This window comes from Poecilia mexicana, unplaced genomic scaffold (genome assembly GCF_051168715.1).
Source record: "Poecilia mexicana isolate PSO_F unplaced genomic scaffold, ASM5116871v1 scaffold_14, whole genome shotgun sequence".
Classification (NCBI taxonomy): domain Eukaryota; kingdom Metazoa; phylum Chordata; class Actinopteri; order Cyprinodontiformes; family Poeciliidae; genus Poecilia; species Poecilia mexicana.
In genome coordinates, this window is record NW_028263383.1 from 700,040 (window position 1) to 718,240 (window position 18,201).

Genomic DNA, 18,201 nt, shown 5'->3' on the forward strand with positions numbered 1-18,201 from the left:
TCAAAAGTAAAGCACCTTTTACAGTGGAAGGGGGAGGGGGAGATCCTCCTGGAGGGCAGAGAAAGAGGTGAGTCTGAAGAGCAGGTGACCGGTCAAAGAATGAAATGGAAAACCTGTTAATCACTTATCATGTTTGATATTGCTATATTTATTTCCTGTCTAGTTGCAGATCTCAAATCAAGCCTGAAAAACATTGATTTCTATGAATACTTCTGGGAAGTAATTTCTAAGTGATAGAAATTACAGAACATGTTCAAAAGTGTTATATGTTTACTACAGTTCAATAGTGGAACAAAAAGAAATCTTTCTTTTTTTATACAGTTTAGGAAAAAAATGCCACGTCTGTTATTCTGTACAAATAAGATAAACTCCAGAAAAAAAGAATAGGGAACTAATTGGTCTAAGCTTTTAAAAAAAGCCGAGTGTGTCGTGGTTTTTATTCTCTTAGCTTCCTCCCATCATGTCGCTGGGTCACCAATAGCGGAGCCTTGTTGAAGAAATTTTTTTAACGATGTGAAAGACAGGTCATTGTGACATCTTCAGCTCACACCTCTAGACGGGCAACAATTGTGGGAATTGTAGTTGTAGATCCTGGCTTTTAGTGTTTGCTGGTCTTTTTTTTTCCCCCCACTTCAGCCGGTGAAATGTCTCCTGTGAGTAAGACTGCGGCTCGAGTCCAAGTCAATCCGCCTTGTGCCTGTTGCAGAGGTATTTCTTTCTTTATATCTCTCCATTCTGTTTCCTTCCTTTTTTGTTAAAATCTCTGTAACGCCGTTTGCTTTCTCAGTCCATTAAATTTACTTAGATGTTCCTTTATGAGCCAGTCCCAAATTAAATGGGCCCTGAGCAGAATCTGACTTGTGGCCCAGTTCCTGTAAAGACCACACCCACCAGTCACCACCTCTAACCCCAACATCTCTTTTAAATGGTTCCAGCTTGATTGCTCTGTGTGCTGTTTTTAAACACATCTGTTTCCCCTTGTTTTTTTTTGTTTTTTTTTTGTTTTTTTTAATTACTATAAGCAATTAAAATGACCAGATCCCAGATTGGAATTTTCCTGACCATAAAATAATTTTTTTCCCCACATTGTTTACTGAGAAGAAAAAAAGAAAAGCAGGAAATAAAATCTCTAGCCAACTTACTGAGTTACTTATTTAGTCTGGCAGTCATGTCTGATGTCTGACTTTCCAGGACAGACTCAAAGAACACAGGAGGACAAATGAAGCTTAATTAGCTATTCTTAAAAATTACAGAAATTTATTGCCATTAGTTAGTGTGAAATGAAAATGAGACTTCAGCACAGACAAGAATAAATAAGTGCATTAGCTGAAGAACAATTGTATTTAGCATCTTTAAATGATTGTAATTTTAGAATCCTGTCTGTTCTTTTGATGGCAAAATAATTTTGAATTCTTGAAAAATATTCTTTAAGTTTCAGAGCAAATTTACAAAAAGCTTTTATGAAAAATATGAGCATTTGTGGGTTTACCCTTTGAGATATGAATTTTTGTGGGAGGTTATTTGCTTTTGGCATTAAGGGACCAAACAGCAACTCTGGTTACTTATGAACTGGGCCGACTTTGCTTCTGACACTAAACATTTTGTTGAGAGTGCAGAGGACCTCTCAATCGAGCAAGCTGCAAAAATCCACCCTTTTAACTAAATATGAAAAAAGAGCGACTTGATTTGAATTTTACTTTTATTTTTGTTTTTACAGCAGCAGAAGTAGATAGATAAAAACTTGGGGAAAACACATTCACATTGGAAAGTTTTTAATGGCCTTGCAAAAAAAATGCCCACATTAAATGAATGTCAACCAGCTGCAGCCCTGAAAATCACAGTAAGGTCTGAACTCTACAAATTCTTTAAGCCCAAACTTTTTTTGGGGGGTGAGGGATCCAAACTTTTGCATTTGCTGTTTTTTTTCCTCTTCTTACTCCAAATTTGCGCAAATAATAATAATAATAATAAAGTGATATTTCTTACTTGGCGTAGCTGCATGCCAGTTAAAGGGCATGTCATTTTTTTCATTACATTTAGAAATCAGCAGAAGCAGAACTCGACAGTACCCAAACTTTTGCGTGGCACATAATACACATGTATTTTTTTTATTTTATTGTTTTTTTTCTCGCCTGCCCCTTTTTTTTTTTTTTTTTTTCCTGGTGTGCAACTTTGCAACATCACTTCGAAATGCTTTAGGTGCCAGCAAGCTGGCCTGCAAGCCAATTATTTTCTCTGTAGACAGCACAAAGTAATGTCAGCTTTCTCCTCTGGCTTCTCCTAATAACTGACAAGGTGTAGAGGGCGAGCATCATTTACTGCTGCCATGCCTCCCCTCTTCATCTCACCACCCGAGCTTGTTTTCAGTGTGTTTCCCTCTCACTTCCAGCCACATCCAATAAGACTCACTCTCGGTGTACTTCTTTGTACTGCCCTCTTGTGTTCTTGAGCATTTAATTTCCACCCCCCTCACTTTTTCTCCGACTATAGTGTACGGAAAGGCTTTTAAAAAAGGCACGCATTACTCCGATAACACATGCAGTCATTGTGCGAGGGCACGGGGCGTTTTAAGCGTTGAACATCTTTGTTGCAGACAGGTCGATTCTCTGCTGTTTTTGTAAGATGCAAAGCTGTCTCCTCTGCAGAGTTTGTTGCTCCCCTGCAACTGTACATCTTCTCTGAGATGTAATACAAGAGAAACAAGACTAAAGACTCTAGAAAAAAGAAAAACTCCAGCAACTCGACTCGTCCTTCTGCAATCTGAAGAATGCACGTTGTCCTTACTGTGTGTGAGAGAGGCCACTGTGGACTCAGTGAACCTGGATTAGCTTCCAATCTGTGCACCAGTGAAAACACAACAGTAAAACAGGGCAAAGATATGTAATTAGAGCTGCTGCTGCTGCTGCTGCATACACATGCTCCAAGTGCCCTCTTGTGGTGACTGACGCTGTTTAGCATTGAAGGTTGAAGTCAAACATACACTAAGTCAGATGGAGGTTTTTGAGTCTGAAAGCACAAACAACCTTCCACAGCTAACTAACCAAAACTCTCAAAGTTAGGTCAGTTGCATACGGAGGTAATTATGGGCTTAAAAACATTCTAGAGGTAAAGAGCATTCATTAAAATCTTTGATAGTTTTCTTTTGGAAATGTGCAGGCTTGTTATATTCAACATGAGAAATATTTCTAAAAAAAAAAAAGTCTAAAAGAGAGAAGAAAAAAAAAAGCTAGTACGAAGTAGCCAAGTAGGCAATGGAAAATTGCAAAAGAGTAGTTTCAAGATTCTTCTGTTTTTCTACAATAAAATTTAAGATAAACTTGGTTTAGTTTTAAATGCTCCTTAAATAACTTTAAAAAAAAAAAAAAGTCTAGTAGCTCACATGAAAGATTATTTGTAGATGAGACAAATTATGAAAGTTTTCACTAATCTGCCATGAACCTGCAGAGCCATGGCGCACCTCTTGTAATTCCTGTTATCACAGACCAGAGCTATTGTGCTACATGCATAATGATACACAAAGTGACTTACCTTTGACAAGGCCACTGCGGTCCGCTCCTGGCTAAAACAATGGCCCGAATTTCGATCCGCTTTGATCCTCGGGTCACATTATCAATTGTGGCCCCGGAATTAAGCTGGTACCCAACCAAAGGACGCTCAAACGCTGCAGATAAACTTTATCTGATCAACCTAATCTGTATTGACAGCCTTGGTCTATATGCCAAAGCTCGATATCGCTTTGAGCCAAGAGTCGTGTTTTTCTGTCTGGCCACTGATCAGCCAAAAAGCAAAAAAAAAAAAAAAAAGAAAGAAAGAAAAGAAAAGTGCTGGAATCTGACAGAAAAAAAACAACAACAAACCATTCTCCAGCTGCAGGAAAGACTGATGAGACAGGCAAAATTCAACCCTGCAGCGTGGTGGTGGTGTGGGTGGGTGGGTGAGTGGTGGGAGGGTGAGGTTGTGGTATCTCTCCCTCTCATCTCAATGGCACAGACAAGGGAAGGTCAGTGTTAAGGTCAGTGGTTGCAGAATGGGAAGTGGTTGGCAACTGAGAGAATGTATCGTGGCAGCTAGTTAGGGAAAAGGAGAGAGCAAAAATGAAACAAAGGAGAGGGGGGGCTGGTTAAAAACAGAGAATGAGGCAGGAGACAGAGAGCACCACTTTAGCCGGTTGCCCTGAGAGGCTTGCTTACCATTCTTAGCCTCGGTGAGATGTTTAAAAACGTCTCGGCCGGAGCATATTCGCTCCTATAAACAGAAAGTCAGACTGAGGGCTTTAGGCTTGAGAGTGTCCGGGTTCTGAAGTGCCCACTTGGAAAATAATAAATGCAGTTGAACACATATTTGGGGAAACTTACGAAATAATCCTCCCTTTTGAAGAAAAGAAAAGAAAAAAAAAGAATCAAGTCAACTTCTCTGACTGGTCTGCTTTAGAAAAAAAAAAAAGAAAAGAAAGAGATTTGCATATTTGAGCTGTACAGGTGACAGGACGGCTCCTTCGTTCGTCATCATCTGCCACGCACGCCTCTCTCTCTGGAGTCGTGCGAGCAGCAGCCAGAACGTTCCAGGAAGCTGCAGGGGCACGAGCTTATCTCTCAGCCCAGTGGAGCAGGTAAACGATGTCGTCATCATCATCCACTTGTTCCGAAGCTTGATTGGCCCAAGAAAGAGCCGCGCGTGCGATTTGGGAGCCATCGAGGTCGGAGATGCAGATTTCCCTCTCGGTGTTGAAACGGCCATTTTCTCGGCAATTTGGGAAAACTTATGTTAGATCTTCCGTTCGCGGGCGCACCTCAAAAGACTGCCAGGTTTCTTTGTGGTACTGTAAGCAATGATCCGGGGCCTTCGGGGCACCACGGGCTAATTCATGCTACCTTGAGGTGCTTTTTGAGCACTTAACTGGTGTTGAATATTTTCTGAAATCTCCGTGCACAATTAGCAAGTACAGAGGAGCCTCCAGGACAGGGGTATCTCAAATCTCAATATCTCCGTTTCTTTTTCCCTCATATGAAATGTGTAATAATGTGGATGTCTGAATATCACAGTAGTCCATCTACCTGTGTGTAGCCTCTGGCGCAGTTTAATTAACTCATCTGTGTGGTTACAGAAGGCATAATGGGAAGGGAAACCATTAATCAGAAGAAGATCCTTCCTACTGATCTCATTTGAAACCGTTTCTCCGTGTGCTAAGAAAGAAAGACACACAATCCTGGTAATCCTGCCAAATCATGATCAGTCGACAGGTTTGAAACACAACCGCCCTCGAGGAAATGCATCAATCGATGAGGAGAACAGAAATGTTATTTGCCAAATTCATCCGTGTTTAATCCCCGGTTGGTCAAAGCAGACTGAAAAGTGCAAAAAAAGAAGAAGAAAAAATGTTAAATGATTCCCGGTGAGATGATAGAGCAGGGTACGGTCCACGGCTAGGTAGGTGGCTAATTCCTGAAATAGGGCCTGTCAATTATGCATGTTTCTGGTTGGACTCTCTCCCTGCAACTTGGGAGGTGCATTAGGTTGGAAGAAAAAAGGAGAAGCATAAAGGGAAGGGACACTAGAGGGAGACAGCTTGTTCACATCTGCAGTCTTTACCGCAGGTGCACCTTGAGGGCTTCTGACTTTTACCTGCTCGAGAGAAAAATCACTCAGCCTAAAGTAAGCAATATGAAATCATTCACAAATTCCGAAAATGGTCTCAAGTGTCCGAGTGATCCTCATGACAAAACGGTTCAACGAGACAGAAGCGGTTTCTTCTGAGCTGCAGCAGATCATTTCACACAGGAGTACACTCCGAGAACATGTGGTTCCGTTGATATGCAAGATCCCAGTTCAGCTTCAAATTTCATTTTAAAGAATGTTAGACATCATTTTCTCTCGAGAGGTTCAGGTATTTTTTTTTCTGATTTCATTCAGATAAAAAAGTCCTGCAGAGAATTTTAGGAACTTTTGTTTTCCTTGACAAGGTCAGGTAAAGATCACCAGGTCGGAAACGGAATGCCTCTCATAATGTCGTTTCTCTTTTGCCCCCCTCGTCTCTTTAGCTTCCACACACTACGAAGTACGCTTCTTCCCCCAGTTCCCACAAATCCTCCAGTTTTTATGCAACGAGTCGGTTAGCAACAAAGATTTTCTTCCCCGAGCCCCTCTCTCAATTCAGAAGCGCTTCACATTTCACCGCTGAATACAGGCTCGCACTAATACACCGACAGGCTCGGAGAAAATCTTTCCTTTTCCCTAAATGTTATGTAAATGACGAAGAGCTCTGGGGATGCAGGACACAAAAGATGTCTTCCTTGAAATACGTTGTCCCCCAATTAATCAAAACATTGTCAGACGCTGTCACCTTCATAAATGTGTCCAAGTAATGGTGATGGAACTGTACGCTCTGCATCACTTTCAAGGGGTGGGGGGGAAGGTTTGCACAGAGTTTTATATAAAGAAGCAAAAGAAGCCTGTCTGCTATTCTTTTTTATTATTATTCAGTAGTAAACGCTCAGCTGCCCCAACCAGCATGGCTGTCAGACTGAAGTTGCTTAAAGAGGAATAAACATTTTAGGCACTTTCATCCGGCTGTGGGGGCAGCTCGGATTAAAGCGGAGCACAGCTTTATTTAAAAATCTATAAAGATTTCTCTTCCAGTCTGTCTTGTACACAGATCCAGAGACTGAAATCATGAACTCACATACAGTGGCCTGGAAAAGCGTTCATACCCTTTGAACTTGTTGGATTAGATTAGAGCCACACATTGCAGTGCTGATTGGAGAGCAGAATTGCTAAGTGGAAGAGAAATTTTGTACGGTTTCGAATTATTTTTTACAAAATAAAATCTGACAAGGATAGAGGGCATTTATGGTGAGCCCTTTATACTCTGATACAATCTAGCACAACCAATCGGCTACAAAACTCTACCTTTGATCTGTAAAGGCATCATAGAGACCATGGAGCACAGCAGAGAGGACAGGGGTAAAGATGCAGAGAAACGTGAAGTACAGATAGGTTATACACCAATATCCCAAAATTTTGAGATCTCACTGAGAGATCTTCAGTCCATCATCTGAAAATATGAATTTTGTAAAACCAGGACATGACCCTCCTAAACTGGACCTAAACTAATTGACGGGGAAAGAAGATATTTTTTAGTAAAGCAGTCACACTATGATACCTCTGAAGGACCTGCAGAGAAACCAACACTACACCACCATGTACACACCACCCCTATTGTAAAACATGGTGGTGGCAGTATTTTGCTGTGCAGCTACATTAAGCAAAGACATGGAAGCTGGTCAGAGGTGATGGGAAGTTGGATAGAGCTAAATGTAGGACACCCTTGGATTGAAAGAGCTAGGACTTTAAACATGCTCCCAGAGTGAACATAGCACTGGTTAGAGTGATGCAAATTAATGAGTAAGAATCTGGAATTTGTTGTAAGGTTAGAAACTTGCTACTCATATATTTTCCTTCAAATTTGACTGAACTTTAGCAGGCATTTCATTTTGTCTACATGAGGAAAGTCGGTGGAGGCATACCCCCAAAACACCAGCAGAAAGTCGTTCTACAAAGTGTTGCCCGAGTGGAGCTGTGTGCAAATGCTCACCACACTTACAATGTTTTTATTTGTATTCATGTATCACATAATATACAACAAAAACATATTGAGTTATTTGACTGGAACATAAGAGACATGAAAAGGGGCAAAAGTTGCAACTGTATGAGGGCGCGGTGTTTACTTTGCCACAAACATGTCTTGATTTCATATGTGCAACCCTTTGTAAAATATGATAAAATGTCACACCAACAGTACCTTCCCAAACATGTTTAACTTGACTCCCGTCATGGTACGGCAGTAATAACTATGATAAGAATACTGAATAATTCACAATCCCACCGTGAAAGCAGAGCCTCCAGTGATTTTTTTTATTTTGAGCGTAAAACAGAGGTTGCTCTTCATGTGTTAAATCCACAGTGATTTTCATACACCTCGCAATGGGCTTTAGAGCTTGTTGTTCCTTGGAGCTCGCGTTCAACATCAATTTATAGCCTCCCTCACTTCTTTGTGTCTGTGCAGCTGGATGAGAGCGTGCATTTTTTATTTTTTATTTTTTCTAGGGGAGACATATAAAGAACCTGCCTCCCATCTGACAACAGTAATGTAATCATAAATGCATCACAAAATGGCATGGGACAGAACTACGGTGCAAAGACGGGTGTAATAGTCTTTCTCACACGGCGTCATATTTCCATTTTCTATGACACTCCGATGCGGCGAGGAATTACCATTTGGCTGCGCACCTTTGTTTCAGAGCTACAGACGGCTCCTGTGTGGAAAGTCCCAGAACTAATGACAGACTTTTAGCTGCTAAACTGACAAAAGTGTTGTTATTTGGGTTTTATCTTCAGCATTGTTTCAAAAACATGCTGCCTGGCCAGATAAGAAATTCCCTGTGGTGGAACCCTCAACAGTCAGGGAAGACAGGCCTATTCAAAAGGCTTCTCCAACTGTGAATAATAAAACAGGATCACGAGTCACATTTCACATGGAAAACTGGAAGACTCCTTATACTAGAATTAATGAGAACTGCATTTATGTGATATTTTTGTTTCTCATTTTAAAATAGCATCTTAGACCGTAAACATTTCTTCCTCTCCGCCATACTCTGTTTGCTCATTCATTCTTAATATTTTACTAAGCTTTTTTCTTTTCATTTTTTTTTGTACCTCCTCAAGGTTATTAGAAGGCAGAGCCAGCTTATCTCCGTGTACACTGTGCAGAGGGCAGGGCTGACAGCTCATTATAGGTCATCTACATGAAAAGATCCATAATTACACTACTGTATGTACGGATACCAGACTTTATTGATCCCCATGGGAAATTTCTTTTTGTTGGCTATTGTGATGAATAAGGCAGTTGAAGGTGAGACCTTTGGGTCAGCGGCTGAGATTCAGTATCTTGCTCAGGGACACGTGAACAGAGCTGAACATTGATTTTGTGCCTCAAAGAGCTTTCTTTAATTTATCTGTCCTAAAACCACTGCTCAATCTTTGCTGCATTTCATCACTTTGGGTGGGAGATGTTTTAATAATTCAGCAAGCTGAGCGTATTGTTACAATTTCAGCTCTGATGGCATAGCTTTATCATGTTTAAAACTATGATTTAGCTGCAAGCAAACCTTCGAGTTTATAAAATTTAAATAGCAGTGCACCAATAATAGTAAGGTGGTAGAAAAAAATTAAAGCATTGTTTTCTAAAGTTTTATTGAAAAAAAAAATTCGGAACATTTTCTTGTGTAGAGAACATAAAACAACAGCGTCGTTAAGACTGATAAACACACTAAATGTGACAGGGATAAAGTGTCAAGAAGATGATAGCAGGGCTAACTTATGAACAATGCAGAGGTGTGAACATCTTACAGAGCATTCTTCTTTTTGTTCAACTTCTATATGTGTTTAATCAGTGAAAGGTTTATTGACAACTGGTGCCAATCTCCAGTTGTCAATGGGCAACATTTTTTGCCAGCCCATTCCATCCAAGTTACGAATGCTCACACAAATGTTACTACACATAATCCTGAACTGACATTAGAATGGCTCCGCTGCTGGGTAGAAGTAGAGCAAACCTCAGACAAACAAACCGTGTTATAATGACAGACGTAGTGGAACTCAATGCATTACCCGATACATTTTTTGAGTCATTTTTGCTTTATCAGCCAACACTGAAGCACAGTCCTACATCAGGTCTGTAAACAATGGTCAAATCAATGGTAAAGCCCATGTCTTTCACAGCCAGAATAAGAAAGAGGGGAAGAAAGTCTCATTGCATGTGAGTGTGAAAGATGTGTCTGATGCATTTTTTGCACATATAAAATGAGTGAGTAATGACTTAAATAACAGTGGCTTGTGAAAACATGCCTTCAGAAAAAATGCTTAGATGTAAATACCACAGTTACTGCAGCACATGTTTTCATGCTGTCATAGAGGCACCATTAGAATTTACACACATAAAATCAGGTATGATTACCTTCACCTATTGATCTTTGATTTGACTATCAATAAGTGTCCTTATGACAAAGAATGGGATATTTACTAGCAGTTACCACACATTTGCATGTTCCCCACTGACAACGTTGGACCATAATTTCCTCCTTCTTCAGCAGTGACGAAACCCAGAAATGTTTATGGTCGATTGGTCAGTTACTGACAAACCCCCTAGAATGATTGACGGGTGGCATCATGTCAATCGTCAGCACAATAACAGACTTAAGTTGCTATTTAAATCTTCTGTTGAAAAGTTCTAATTTTTTTCATATAACAATATTGCAATATTAAAAAAAAAAAATCGCAGTGCTTTTTTTTTTCGAATGTCGTGCAGCCCAACCCTGAAAACACTATCAACTCCATGAAACACGGTGGTGGTACTATCATGCTGTTGGGATGCCTTTATTCAGCAAGGACAGGGAATGAAATCAGTTGATGGAGAGATGACTGGATTTTTTTTTTTACAGATTTTTTTGTGACTAGTGAACTTCATATATAGTGACCAGGGAATAAGAAGAGGGAAAGACATGCAGGTCCAAAGATCAGGAAATGAGGCTGCGTCAGGACTCAATTATTTGGAGCTAATTTAGTTCCATTGAAGTTCACCTTCCATAGAGCAATAGTCTTAAAAATGTAGTCAGAGCTATAATGATATGATTAAGGACAATGCATATTAATTAGTTTGAAGAGCCCTCTAAAATATCTAAACCAAAATGAGAATATGTGGCTTGATCAAAAAAAAAACAAAAAAAAAACTGTTTGCACTCATATTATTCTATCACATAAAGTTTATATTAAATACATAAAACTACAAACCAAAGTTTTAGCAACATATGAAAGTTCAAATGGTTTTGAATATGTTTGCAGTTCACTGTAGCTGTGTCTCAGATAATAAACGCTGCTGCTCTAATTAGATTAAATAATGAATAACTTTTTTTCATTATTACTCTTCCAATTATTGTTGAATTTTAAACAAGATGGACGCTTATGGTGCTGCACCGTACTCTTTGGTTCACACATCATGAAGCTTTCAGCTGAATTAAACTGTGAATATATTCAAAAACATAACAATCAAGATGAATTAAATATGAAGGAGAAAATATGAAAAGTCATAAATTATATATTCTTCCCATGAGACAGCTTTATTGCAGAAGAATAAGATATAAATGTAAATTACTACTGAATGCCTGTGTCTTTTTTTTATTGTATTGTAACTTGTAAACAATATCAATTAAAATACATATATTTGCTACAGTCTGTGTCCACTGATTTAGAAGAGCAATAAGCCAGTAGTACCTCCAGTGGCTTATTGCTTAATTAAATGACAAATCGGAGGATTGGTTGCAGATTGCCTGAATTGACGTCAATTGGATTGGTTAGGTGACAGAGCCAAGCTCCGCCCCCTATGGGCCAAGGTAGAGCGTGCTGAGAGAGGGAGGAGGGAGCAGGGGCTGAGCTGATCCCACGTGTGACGCTTTCATTCCCGGCTCAGTAATATTCTCATAGCGGGGCTTTGCATATCTCCTGCCCTATCTGTGTGTGTCTGTCACTGTTACTGTAGTCCCAGCCTCTATAGTTTGGAATAGATATGGAAGGAGACGGGAGTCAAGCCACGTCCGGAAGCCTAAATGATTCACAACATGACCCGGGGTAAGAATCTTTTTCTAAATTTAAACCTAAGGTACGTTTTTTTTTTCATGTTACAACATCTTGGAGAGGACTTCGGCTGCCGTGCTGGATTCGTCCTCGCGCAGTACGCACTTAAACCCGTGCACGGGTCCGTTCCCAGATGCAGTTTTAAACACCACAGCTTTGTAGCGAGAGTGGCCTCCCCCTTTTATGTAGATAGAGAGTAATTACTAAGCGCGAATGTGCTTTCATAGTCTCCCTTTATCCTTTAAGGTCGCTTTTAGAAGTAGTTAGTCGTCAAAATGGCCGAACTGACATCTGGACTCACTTCTGTTGTGTTTTCCCCTTACAGTAAAATGTTTATCGGTGGCCTCAGCTGGCAAACCTCACCAGGTGAGATTGTTATTCTCTTTTGTCGCCGTGTCCAATATTTCTTGTTGGTTTTTTTTTTCTTTTTTTTTTGTCGCTGTGACTGAGTGCTCGTTAGCTGCTGGCGGTGTATGTGCGAATGTGCCCTGTCTGTGCAGTAGTGTTCTGTATGGGATATCTCAGTGGTGTGTGTGCGCACGATGTTATTTTTGATCTCCGTCCATCTGAAGTCCTCTATTCGACCCCTATGCGCATCGCGGGGTGTTCTTTCCTCCCCCCTTCCCTTCCTTTTTATTTGAAATGCAGTGACAACAGCGTTCCCATATGTTTTCTGTCAAATAACCCGACATATTCTCTCTGTTCACAGACAGCCTTAGAGACTATTTTAGTAAATTCGGAGAAATAAGAGAATGTATGGTGATGAGAGACCCCACGACAAAACGTTCAAGGTAAATACAGGGATTTTTCCCTACTTTTCCTTCCCACTGCACATGACGATGTCGCTTACTTTGACCGTGTTTAGTATTAATCCAGCTTGTGTGTGCGTGCGCGCGCGTCACTGAGTGTCCCTGTCTGCGCGCGCGCCTGCGTGTGGTTTCACAGCGAGCCAGATAAGCTTAAATGCTCGCTGCTGTAAAGCTGCGGCCGATTGCAATTTGACATTGACTTTGTGACTGCACCGCAATGTTGGTGGAGTCGTCTCACTGTGTAACACACCACATAATGTTCAGCGCTGCCCCCCCCCCGTGCCTGTTTTAAATTCCTGCTATGATATATTTACAAAAAAAAAAAAAAATTGTAACAGTAATAAGGTCACATGAATGTTAGGATGTTTGTCTTTCACATTGTTTTAACTTTAGATAAAATTCTTAATACTTTGGGCAAAAAATGTAAAATGTTAGTTTTTGTGTGAATTTTGTATGTACAAAAATTCTAAACTTCTCTGTGTTTCTGTTTTGCAGAGGATTTGGGTTTGTTACGTTTACAGATGCTGCCAGTGTAGATAAAGTCTTAGCTCAACAACACCATGAATTAGACTCAAAGACGGTGAGTTTATGCTTTTTGCACTTACATAAGAGTTTTATTCATGTTCTGTCTTTGATGTGTTTTGCCAACTGTGACGTTTTTTTCCGCTTTGCCTGGGGCTCCCTGGCCAAGCACCTATTAAGGTTAACAGGCTGCTTCAATCAAAGTCAGGTGCATTGGCTAAGATGTGCACAAGCTACAGGAAAAAAAAAACAAAACATGGATGTATTCACTTGTCTGGTTGAAAAATGGGGCTGACACGCCCCCTCTTTCTGTGATGCCACATGTGCAGCGTGCACATATCTGCTGTGGACACAAAAGGGCGCGCTGTCTCAGGGTTCAGTTTGATCACTTTTGATGCACTGATCATGTGCTTAAAAAGAATGAGCTTGAGTCCCCCTACACACACTGAAAACAATGTTTTTGCATTTACAATCCATACTAATCTTTTTAAAACACCCAACATGCTGTTCAAACTATCTATTGAATTTAATAAAATATAATTACATCAGATAAATATATTAGCGTGGTGGCAATCAATGAGCAGCGACGAGTTAGGTGGTTGATGTTGCAAACATTTATTATGGTTGAAAAAGAGTTCAGGCAAATAAGCAAATTGATTCACATACATTGAGATTTTGTGAGGCGTGTTAGAGTTTTGAAATTTGTCATCAGATAAATAATAAAAGATTTTAGAGAGGTTTTTACAGTCATTGATTAGATGGGATTAAGCTGGAATTAAATTTGTCAGGGATTTCTTCTTCTTAATATCCAGATTTGGAGGCACAGTGTATGTAATAGCAAATGCACATTCAAGAAACGTGTTTGTGTGACAGATCTTTTATTATTATTATTGTCATATAAAAAAACTGAGAATATTTTTCACCTGAGTAAAATGTGGAGAATATTTTCAGTGGTAATTTATGCTTTTATTTTCACTATACAGTGGACAGCAGACCCAGCATTTTTAGCAATTCTTTTAACTACAAGGTTTGTAGTAGTCTAGCTGCTCCTTTTTTTTTATTTTTTTTTTTTATTGGGGACATTGACCTTTTTGGATGGCGTTCAAAATAGCTCTTTTTTCGAGGCTTCACTTCTTTAAATGGTTTTGTGGGTTTGGTATTTGTGCTGCTCTTAAATTGAAAAAAAAAAAAAGATTAAAAGAACATTATTTTCTATTCTTTTTTAAATTATGCATAAAATCTGATCTTGAAAGCAAAAAAAAAAATTGATTTGTTTTAGGCTTTTTCTTCCTCCTTCAAGAAAGATCAGTTCATCCCCCATCTCTCACTTGAAGGTTTATTTTAGCCTTCCTTCGTTGAAACGTTTTATTTGTTGTGTCCTCTGCCCTATCGGCTCTGTTACAGTGTTATGGGAAAATGGGCGATAAAGCCGTACAGTGCCTTCATGTAGAGTGAAGGCAAGGTGAAATTACCAATAAGTAACACTAACAGCGTCCATAGAGGGGACTCCATACAGGCACGTTAAGAGGCTGTTTTAAACGGGAATGGGAGAGAGCGATTCAAACATACTTTGAATCCTGAGCAGTTTGATAACTTCAAGTTTGACATTTTGAATGAACAGCTTTGTGACAGTTTGACAGCATATATACTTACAGCAAAGGTCGGTATTGGGGGAGGAGGGTTGCATATATATATATATAAAAATATATACTCACACCTGAGAGCTGGCCAGCGCTGCTCCAGTCTTGTGCTGATGCTTGATAAATGAAGCCATTCTTGCTCTGTTGCCTTGCCCGAAGGCACCCTGCGAATAGTGGCAGGAGGAAACGGTTAAATTCCTCCAGTTGTTTTAATTAGTCCATTAAGATATTCACCGGATTATAGCGATGACCTGCTACAACGTTATTCTCAAAGCACAGTTTTTTTTTTATTTGTTTTTTTAGGTCATGGTCATTGATTGAAGATTTTATTCTTGGTCTAGTACAAAAGCTCATTTAGCCTTTTTTTTTTGTAAACTGTGCTGTTAAAAGGGAGATAATATCATTACTGATGACCTTTTGTTTAATCAAGATAAAATGCACTATTGGTTATCTAAATTGCCATTTGTGATGCTGGTAGAATCATTATACATTACACTAACTATAAAAGCGTGCAAGTTAGTTTTTCAACTAATGGAAATGAGTTCTCATGTATATATCACACCTATTCTAGGCTTGAGGTCATATTTGACAGACTTGTGTCATATATTTTATATCTGACAGTTCCTTACCCTGAGAACCAAACGGTGACATTTTAAGGTCTTACACCAGATCATCATTGCTTATCAAACCAAACATTTCTGCTTCCTAACACACCTTCCTGTTTCTTGATGCTCTGAGATGTTTCCCCGTTTATTTATCTTAACTCTGCCAGTTTTTTCCCACCTTCAAAATCAACGCAAATTATATTATATTATAGTCTTTATGATCATAATTGAATTAATTTGGCTTATTTATTTCATAGAATAAAAAGCAAGTTGGTCAACAATATTCTGAAATACTTAAATTTCTCAGATGGTTCTGTGATTATAGGTGCAATAAGTGACCTTGAAATCATACGCAAATTATATCAGTAGGCTTTTTTTTTAATTATTGTTTCGTTACTTGCAGGTGTTTGTAGTCGTAGATGACATTATCATTGACGTGCATTGGTATATGCTGAAACTGTTCTTTTCTAGTTTCTAAAGTGCAGTTGTTCATCCGTGTGTGGCAAAAAAGCACAAGCTGTTTGCGTTGTCCTTGTTGCCATTTGTCACTTTGCTTTATCTGCTGTGCTGTTTTGTACTTGAACGTTTCCACTATCAAGATGGCATTGCGTTAGGATCTATCATATCTTTTATAAAGTTGTACAGCAGTAGAAGCAATAATAATAAAAAAAATATTCAGGCCAGCAAAAAATGGCTAGTTCTTGATGTGTTTGCAGATGCTGATTTGATACAAGTCTCCCACTTTTATAGTGCCCAAAGAAATCCTTATAGGCCCCCTTTTGTCCCTGGTAACCTTGAAAGAAGTGAGTGGCTGGAGGTGGAATGACTGTGAGCAAGTTTAGTCATGTCAGCAGTACACTGGAAATTTATTTTTTGTGTGTTATTTCCAACATTAAAAGTTTTAACATTCCGTCAAGCCAGTACAGAAAGGTAAGGCTTAGTACTTCCTCATATATAGCTTTATTTGGTACCATTTTGTTTAGTTTTAGTTACTTTACAAATTTAATTTTTATTTTACACATATATAAGAAATGTGCAGTGAAATAAAATTTCATTTAATTGTCATTTAATTAAGCAAAATTTCTTGCTCATCTATGTCTGCCCAGAAGTTGTGTTCAGTCTTCATGGTAATCCAGCCAGCACTTTGCTACAGCAACATTTGATTCTATGAACAAATGGATTGTGGGAAAAAATGTTAACTAACAAAATATTATAGAATTATTGACTAGACTCAGATAAACAACTTACATTGATGATGGGGAAAAACTTCAGAACCGAGAAAAGAAGTTAAGACAGCACCACTACCCTTTTTACTGTCACTTATGCACTTTATGTAGCTGACTCAAGCAAGCAAGATGTTTTCCACCTGTTTTGTTGGAAGCGTTTCCGGTTCCTATGAAAAAGGTCTATTGCTTCCATAACCGCTTCAGGTGCTATCGCAGACGTGCGTCACGGCATCCGGTTGGTTATAGGCATCTGAGCAGACTCACTGATATTCAATTTGAATGTAAGGATGATCGCTGCTCTCCCTGGCCGACCATTCAACTCGACTTAAAGATGTTAATGTAAACAGTTGGAAAACAAAATCACAGCTGGTTTACTTTTGTGCATGCAGTGTGTGTACTTTGACCTCTAAATAATATTTTTTTGCTGCCAAGCCTCTGCCACATTCCATGCATCTTCACCTGGTTTGCTCAGTTGGTTTGTTGCTTCCTCAGCAGTTGGTCACACAGCTGCTCCTAAACAAAGAGACATTTATTATCTCCAGTATGTTGTCAAGGTTATTTGTATCTCAATCATAGACAACAAAATAGGACCCAGCACTGCATGCTGTTGAACCAACAATAAGAATTTTTAGTGGTGCAAGAGTCTGCTGCAGCCATTTCTAAACCACCACCAAAAAAGGTGAAATCTAGATTGCTGGTGAGATTAACTTAGTTTAACTTTTTATTTGCTGAATTTGTTCAATGTCATAAATGATCTTGAAGTCCTGTGTTAGAAAGTGAACTTTAAATGGTGTAAAGCTGAAAAGAAACTCTTAAAGCTGCTGTAGAAATGGTAGAAATATCTACGGCAGATTGGAGTGGATGTTTTATTGTACACTATGCTCTAAAATAAGGCGAACATAGAAAACTAAAGCATCGCTCCAAGAATTCATTGCATAAGTTAATACATCAGGCATAAAATAAAGCCAGGAATGTGTAGAATACTATTCCTTGGTTGTAATTAGAGCAGTTTAATCACATTTTAGAATTTTACTGCAGCAATTTGTTGCATAGATTTTATCAACGTATTGATGAAACTGGGTTAAATTACCTGTAGAAAATCAGTACTTGGGTATTTAATCAGGATATATAGGCCCCAGACACATGGCTAAGAATACACAAGAAAAGGTTGATGCTTATATCTGCCATGCAACTTACCACTTCAAAGCTTTTCAAAATTCATTTCTGTCATACGAACTTTCAAAGGTCATACAGTTCTGTCATATAGGTTGGATTATCTCTCTATCAAAATGCACACAAAATTTCCAGACAACTCCAGAAAGAATAATTGTTCCTGAAGCTGAAATTAAGGAACCAGTCACTGTGTGACCTTTTAATAAAATATCCCAATCATGTGAAATTGGTTCATTTGCATTTGCTTCTTGAGGTGTCTTGAATGATGCAATTAAACTGCAGGGGTATTCTGACCAGCAGTTTAAAATAATATTTATTAAAAGCAAATCTAACCAAAAGATTTCGCAAAATGCTACGAATCCTAATTTAAGCAGATTTTCCACCAGTTTGATTTGAGTCACAGACCTAAGCTACTTTAAACAAAACTACAGGCCTTTACTTCTCCACTCCTGCTTTTTTTTTTTTTTTTCATTGTTCATCCTCTGTATTTTGTCCGGTTATGAAAACACTTAGGGAAGGATGAATGCGAATGAGACATATG

General features: G+C 39.0%; 1 protein-coding gene and 1 long non-coding RNA gene across 8 annotated transcripts in view; both read left to right on the forward strand.

Annotated features, from left to right (window-relative positions):
* The window catches only part of LOC148155417 (uncharacterized), a 354,212-nt gene extending 349,813 nt beyond the window's left edge, over window positions 1-4,399 (forward strand). Inside the window, exon 3 of one of the 2 annotated variants that reach the window (XR_015765293.1) lies at window positions 4,383-4,399. This is a non-coding gene — a long non-coding RNA (uncharacterized LOC148155417). Of the gene's footprint in view, window positions 1-1,098; window positions 1,114-4,382 lie in introns of those variants that run through there. The other variant, XR_015765294.1, reaches the window with a different exon arrangement.
* Window positions 4,400-11,362: 6,963 nt separating this feature from the next.
* Window positions 11,363-18,201, forward strand: part of LOC106927450 (RNA-binding protein Musashi homolog 2) — a 295,157-nt gene continuing 288,318 nt past the window's right edge. For 5 of the 6 annotated variants that reach the window (XM_088012508.1, XM_088012506.1, XM_088012502.1 and 2 more), the window contains exons 1-4: window positions 11,363-11,679; window positions 12,011-12,051; window positions 12,395-12,476; window positions 12,990-13,074. In XM_088012508.1, coding sequence (XP_087868634.1) covers window positions 11,618-11,679; window positions 12,011-12,051; window positions 12,395-12,476; window positions 12,990-13,074 — 270 coding nt within the window. In that variant the 5' untranslated portion in view covers window positions 11,363-11,617. The remainder of the gene's footprint in view (window positions 11,680-12,010; window positions 12,052-12,394; window positions 12,477-12,989; window positions 13,075-18,201) is intronic. The other variant, XM_088012507.1, reaches the window with a different exon arrangement.